General features: G+C 38.4%; 1 protein-coding gene across 1 annotated transcript in view; it reads left to right on the top strand.

Annotated features, from left to right (window-relative positions):
• The first annotated feature begins 2,187 nt into the window (after positions 1-2,187).
• The window catches only part of PHACTR2 (phosphatase and actin regulator 2), a 243,222-nt gene continuing 238,501 nt past the window's right edge, over positions 2,188-6,908 (top strand). Inside the window, exon 1 of the mRNA XM_012655530.1 lies at positions 2,188-2,325. Coding sequence (XP_012510984.1) covers positions 2,313-2,325 — 13 coding nt within the window. The 5' untranslated portion in view covers positions 2,188-2,312. The remainder of the gene's footprint in view (positions 2,326-6,908) is intronic.

The following is a 6,908-nucleotide window of genomic DNA, read 5'->3' as shown; positions in this document are numbered from 1 at the left end:
GTAACATAAAGCATATACTATATATCACGTGTCATCCCCAGCAGGGTCCGGGCAGATTCTTATAACCTATTACATTAAAATTTCTATAACAAAATATGATTATTTACTCTAAGTGTAAATAATCTTAAAATAAAGATTTTAAATAGCATCACATCACTTCAAGTCAGGTTGTGGCACCAAATGTATTTTAGAGCCAGACTTTTTAAAAAAAAAAAAAAACCAAACTACTTAAGACCTTCAGAACTTTCTGGATTTTAGAAATGTGTATAAGGGATTGTAGATCTTATATAAATCACATCATGAGTTAAGGAGTATTTAATGGGCTGTCCTTGGAACCCAGTCAGTGTTTAGAGGAAAATCGTGTTTTGAATGACCAATAAAACAAACTTTTGGAACATAATCCACTCATCATTTGGGGACTAACTATATTAATAAAAATAACTGAGAGTCACATTTTGAACTGTGGACAAAACTAGAATAAATATATTCATGTTAGACGATATGCACCCCAATAGATAACACCTCTTTATTCCTCACCAAGATCTCAGACTTGATGTATCTTCTCTCTTTTATCTTTCTTATTTCCCTGTTAACTCCTCTTTTTTTCTTAAAAATAGTTAGTTTGTCCTAGATTTCCAGCTGATGACACTCACTGTAGGTAGTTGGCAGGTCTTAATCAGGGCAAGCAGATGAGGTGTGGAAGCCACAGTGATTTCAGTCTTTGGGGATCCAAGCAGTTTTTTTAAAACTGTGTGTTTTTTTTTTTGAAATTCATAGAGTGATATGTCCTTAAAATTGTGTGACAGAATTACACTAACAGATAAAAATCTCAGGGTAAAATCACTGAGAAGTTCAGCTTTTCTCTGAGGAAAACATTTCTGAACTATCACTGATATCATCGATGAAGTATTTTGCTCCAACAAATAAAAGAACTTCAAATCTATAGGAAAACCTGAAGTTACATTAAAAACAAAAATATTTAAACTCGGAAGCTGTTGTAATTGGAAACTAGGTTATAAATAATTTGTAAGTGGTTTGTCACTAGGAATTCCAATGGCATAAAGAGATGCTTAATAAACGAATTGCTTTTCAAATTTAGCAACCCTGGGGGTATGATAACACTATGAACTGTTTTTTTAAAAACCTGTCAAAATAAAAAAACCTGGAGAACCTTACTGTACTGTGGATTCATCATATCGTAGGTCAAATGAGGTCGTTGTAAATCTTTTTTACTATATCTAAGAAAATGCAGAAAACAGAGTTGTGTTGTCCCCAGAGTCTAATGTCATCCCAGCCAGAAGGCCTCGCACGTGATTTCTTCAGCACTCTGCTCATCCCTGTGTCCTGGTATCTGTCGTAAGCAGTTTTCGGTGTCTTTGAGGGTCATCTTTACATAGCCAAATTAAAGAACAGAAGTGAAATGGGTTTTCTTGTTAGTTGATGCATTTTACTTGCTCTTCCAATTTCCACAGCTGCAGATAATAACATGCCATACAGTCCCCTGACCTCTTTTGACAATTATTGTTTGTATTACTAGTGACATTTAGTAAAAAATCCCTTGAATTTCTGTTAGGATAGGTGGGCAGAAATTTTTTTTTCCTATTCAGATCAGAAATAGGAAAGCTAGTCATGATGAAAACATAACCAAAATGGAATGGCCATACTCAGCATCTCAGCATTTATTTAGAGCAGAGACATTAAAGGTAGCCTTTATTTTTCAATGTTTTATCTGCTACTCCCTGCTCCCATCCCCCAACAACAACCAAAACACTTTAAAATTTTAAATTGAAAAGTCGCCCAGTCATTCAGTGATGTCAGTGACAAAGGCTGAACCACATTTAGACTAACCCCAAAGAAAGGATCGTGTATTGTATTTATTTTTAAAGATTCCTTTTTACCTTGTCATGATCTGTGCCTCTTTCTGCTCCTGTTTGCCCTGGCACCTTTTGGAAAGCACTGTGTCTTGCATAGCATGTGCACTTTTTTCCTGAAATGTGCAGCACACTCGACATTGCAGTGATTTTTTTTTCTCTTCCTCCTTTGCTTAGAACAGAGGTAGAAACCCCAGGGGATTCAAGTACCCACTTGATAGGCTCAGTCTCTCTTAATCAGCCTGTAATGGAGCTAATGGCTGTTTGTCATCCTTGGAGATATTAATTTCCTGGCGGTGTCTCCTGCAGACAGTGCATGAAAGATGCTCAGTATGCCAGCAAGGGTTGATAATCATTAGAAGGGCAGGGTGCTCCGTTAGCCAGAAGAGCCAGGGTTTCCCGGCTGCCAGGCTACAGAACTCGCCTCACCACTCCTGAGACATGGACAACGCCGGTAGGTAAAAGAAGCATGAATTCTTCCTAGCTGCTGGCTTCCTCTGCAGTCTGCATCTTTTGCTGCAGAAGGTTTGCCTATTTGTTGCTCTAGTTCTGCACTTAAATGCTCAGGACTGGGAGGCATGTAATTTGTTAACTCTGCTGCATTGTCCACAAGGCAATTAGTGTTTGCTTTGAAGTTTAGGGATTGGGAACGCAGATTATCATTCCGAATTCACCTTTTTGAAGACTACACTGCTATTTTATTTAGGCTGCAGGAAATGTGGTGTTTGATCCTTTTGTGCTCAGAACAGTGGGTGTAAAATGCACATAGTTAATGAAAAAATCTGTTACTGAGGGATGGCAAAGGTGGATGGAATCAATATTGATGAGCTAAACAAAAATTCTTTATAAATATTACAGCATGCCCAGTGTAATAGCATAAGAACTCTTTGGTCTGATGCTTTCATCTTCATCTTAGAATGCAATGTTGAAAATGTTTCACTATCCTCTGGTATTTTAATCTCAGAGTACAGACCTTAGTGGCCAATCATGTATCTTTTAAAAATCTATTTGTTTTTAATATCTTTACTTGTCAGACAGACACACATAACTACTGAAGTATTGTAATGTCACTTAAATGATTAGCTTAAAATTACTTCTCAGGTGGAACTTTTTTCTTTTTTCTTTGCTGTAATGAACTTTAGAAGCTATACACTGTGGGCTTACTCCCCATTTCAGTGCTATCTGCACTCGATGCAGAATTCTCCCAGCTACGTTATAGATTCTCTGTCTCCTGAAACTCATTAGTTCAGTTACTCAGCTGGTATCAGTTTTACCAGGGTCCAGCGCCTTCAAGGCCTTGAGACGCTGTCAGCTCTCAGAGGATACGTCATTTAAAACACATTCTACACCACAAACCACCCACTGGATTGGTAGTAAAATATATTTGTTTATGAAATTTAGCTATTTCAGTCCTTAGTGCAGGATAAGCTAGCAGAGATTTTAAAGGCAGTGTGTTTTGAGTTCTTTTATGATATAGCTTACTAGGAATAAAACTCCGTGACTAAAACAATTTTGTCTTTGACATTGAAGGCATTGAAATAAATTGGAACAGTATAATATCAGGGATGAAAACTTCAGGGTGGTAGAAGAAACAAAACCAGTGTAAGGGAGTGTGTGTGTGTGTGTGTGTGTGTGTGTGTTTGTGTAGTAAGAGTAGGACGGAGGCTGGATTCATGCATATGCATTTTACTCCCATCTTGGTCATTAAAAAAATATACTGTTGGGCTTGTCATAAAAACATGTTTAAGTATGGTATTCTATGACAAGGCACAATTTGAAGAGCCACCAAAAGCTTCTCTAATTACAGCAGGAGAATGAGTAAAAAATAAATAAATAAACTTAGACTCCCTAATTTAGCCTCATTTGAAACTTCTGCCACCCACAATTAATTATACTGACATCCTGGCAGAATTATCACTTTAATTCAAGTAAATGCCTTTCTTTACTGACTCATATATTTATTTAAAGGCCATTTAAGAAAAGGAAAGAAACTACTGTAGCAGCCTTTTTGTGGCCTTAAAAAATGTTTAGAGTTATTATTTCTCTTTCGACTAACTATAGCTTTGGGAGATGTTTGCACAATTTTTAGTTATATTTGTTTATGTAATTAAATGCCATTAATAAAGTGCCTCTGCTCTTGACTAGTTTAAGAATATTTATACCCTGTGTAGAATGGCTTGTAAAGCAGCAGTTTCTCTATCATTTCAAATTTTAGGTGTCATCTCAAATATAGGCATGGATACCTTTGAACAGAGTAATAGGCTTTTAAATAGCATTGTTTGAATAGTTCAGAAATAGCATTTTTCTTATAATGGTTTATAATTGGCTGTGCGTGATCATTGTTCATGGAAATTTTTTGATGATGTCAGCAGCCCCTCTTACAGGAGGGAAATGTAAACCTCCATTACACACACACATTTCAATAAAGTGTATTGACTAGAAGGAAGGCCTTTAAGATAGCACTGGTAAGTGGCCAAAAGAAAAAAAAAATCTGAAATATCTTTAACATTATAACAAGAGACCCAATTAATGTGGACCGTTGCAGTTTTTCCAATTTAATTTAAACAAGATAATGATGTCGACTATTTGTCTAACTGTTAAAAATCCAGACATGGGTTGAGGCACTGGATGTCAGAGCCTAACAGTGCAGAGCTGAGCACCAGTCTTAACAACTGGATCATTAGTTTCAAGGAGCCAGGCCTCCCTCCAGCAAGGCTTTCTGTGTGGGGGTTTGGATAATTGTCAGGCAGAAATGGGCGCACGCAGGCCGAATGCCTCTAATTTATTCGAGTCACACAGGACAGTGCATCAGAGATATTTGTGTGTGGTTTCTGTTGTTAACAAGTAACAAAGATGAGCCACTTGGGACTCTGGCCCTGTGGGTGCCACGTGTCCATTTCAGCCATCATACCTGTGTGAGCCTGTCCTTTCTTTCCTTAGCAGCAAAGAGCTGACATTCCCACTGTCTCAGAAAAGGAGACGTCCCTTCCCCATAACTGCTCTTACGTATTCGTTTAAAAGCTTTTCCCGGAATAACAATAAAATATTTATCAAACTGTGTGTGTGGAATATGTCAGGGCAATTTTAGCCATATCTTCTTTTTTTATATGGCTATTTCCTCTTCGAAGTTAGATAACAACTCAGAGTGGTCCTTTCTAATTACAAACCTGTGACTACAACTACAGTCTGAGTTATTTTGCAAGAGTGTTGATGTCCCTCTGCCATTTTTCTACCAGACGTTCATCAAGTGGTTCTCATGAGTTGTGATAGGAGGCGCAGAGGCAAAGCTGACGAGTGACGTGTGATTATTATCTGAAACGCAATGTTTTGAAATGTAATTCCTTATTCTACAGGGCAGAGTACTGTAAAAGGATCTGCAGCATATATTGTGCTAACTTTGTTTGAAGTCGAGATATTTCCATTACCATGTGTGGGTCATAAGAAGCACCCTCTTTTGGAGGGGAGGTGGCAGCTGCCGAGAGTCCTGTGCCCTCCGCTCAGTTCTAGCTCGGTGGTTCAAAGGCTTTTGACACTTGATGTACAATCACTGGGTTTGAGAAGTTCACAATCTGCTAGGTCTTGCAAAAAAGACTGGAGGGTTATTTGTAGCCAGACTGTGGAAAGATTTATAATGGAGTGGTCAAGACCACTTAGGTGAATGCTGGCTCCACCACCTGCCATCATGGCGACCATGAACAAGTTATAGAAACTCTATATGTATTAACTTTATCATCTATAATTGGTGACAATAACTGTTCCCATCTCATAGGATTGCTATAAAGAGAAAATAAGATAATACGTGTAAAGCTTTTGGTATAATGGCTGGAATACGGTAATAGTGCACGCTGGCTGTTGAGAGAGCCACCAGAAATTGAAGCAGGTTGCTTTATGAGCTTCAAATATGTGCTCTAGCATGGCTCTGAAAGCGATGCAGATGACAGTGTGGGAAAGTGAGCAGTTATGAGCAAAGAGACCAGTCAAGGGGTTGTCTCAGGAATGTAATGGGAAATTCATGTGGGTGTTGCAGTGGGGATGGGGTTGAGGGGCGTGCTGGATGTGCTTCAGCAGAGCAGGATGAGTGGATATGGAGGCAGGGAGAGCTACACCAGTCAAAGGAGACCTTTGAGGTTTCTAGTTTGAGAATGTAAGATAATACTCCTGCGCTACTAAACACAAAGTGAGTTTTAAGGGAAAGACAAGGAGTTCCATTTTGGAATTGTTGGGTTTGAAATGCTTCGTGTGTTGCCCACTACCCATAACAGCTGTTCACTGGTGACTGTTTAATCCACTGAAAGGTGTACACAACACACGCACACAAACACACACACACACAAAATTCCTTACCAACCATGGATTTAAGATAATGTAAGGCCATTGATTTGCTGGGATTTTTTTACCCTCGGTTTAAAATCTTTTCTATTTTACATGTGCTTTGTTTAGTTCATCCCAGTAAAGCCAGCAACAGCGAATGTGACCCTATTCCTTCTGCCCCCAGTCTGTGGGAGGCCTCCCTAGGATGGTGTAAACAAAGGAGACTTTCAGTACTTCATCCTTTCATCATAGATGGAGCTAAGACAAGGCCCAGAGAAACATGCCCCTGAGCACTGAAATAATTTGCGTAAAGGCCAGGCTGTTACACAAGAAAATGTGAGCACAGAGACATTTTATTTCAAGCCGGTTCAAAACTTTAATAGGAGATTCTACCTTAGTAGCTCAGGCTGTCATGCCAAAGCTCCTGAACAACTCATGATGGTGATTCAGGAGAAGGGTTACCTAATGGAGCAGACTTCTTATGTGAATTTTGAAAGAGGATGCTTTCTAGAATATTTGACTATGTTTGCAAACTGCATTTTGTGCCATTTAAAATTTTTTCCTCTAATCCCCCACTTTCACACTATCTTGGTCTATCTATAATTTTGTTAACCATGATACTTTTTAGAAATATAATAATGTTATATATTTATCCACACATATATACATAATATGTACACACACATTTGCATGTATATACTTTACGGGTGTACCTGTGTGTGGATT

Source organism: Propithecus coquereli, unplaced genomic scaffold, assembly GCF_000956105.1.
Source record: "Propithecus coquereli isolate 6110/MARCELLA unplaced genomic scaffold, Pcoq_1.0 Scaffold48, whole genome shotgun sequence".
NCBI classification, from domain to species: Eukaryota; Metazoa; Chordata; class Mammalia; order Primates; family Indriidae; genus Propithecus; species Propithecus coquereli.
This window is presented reverse-complemented; position numbering and strand designations above follow the sequence as displayed.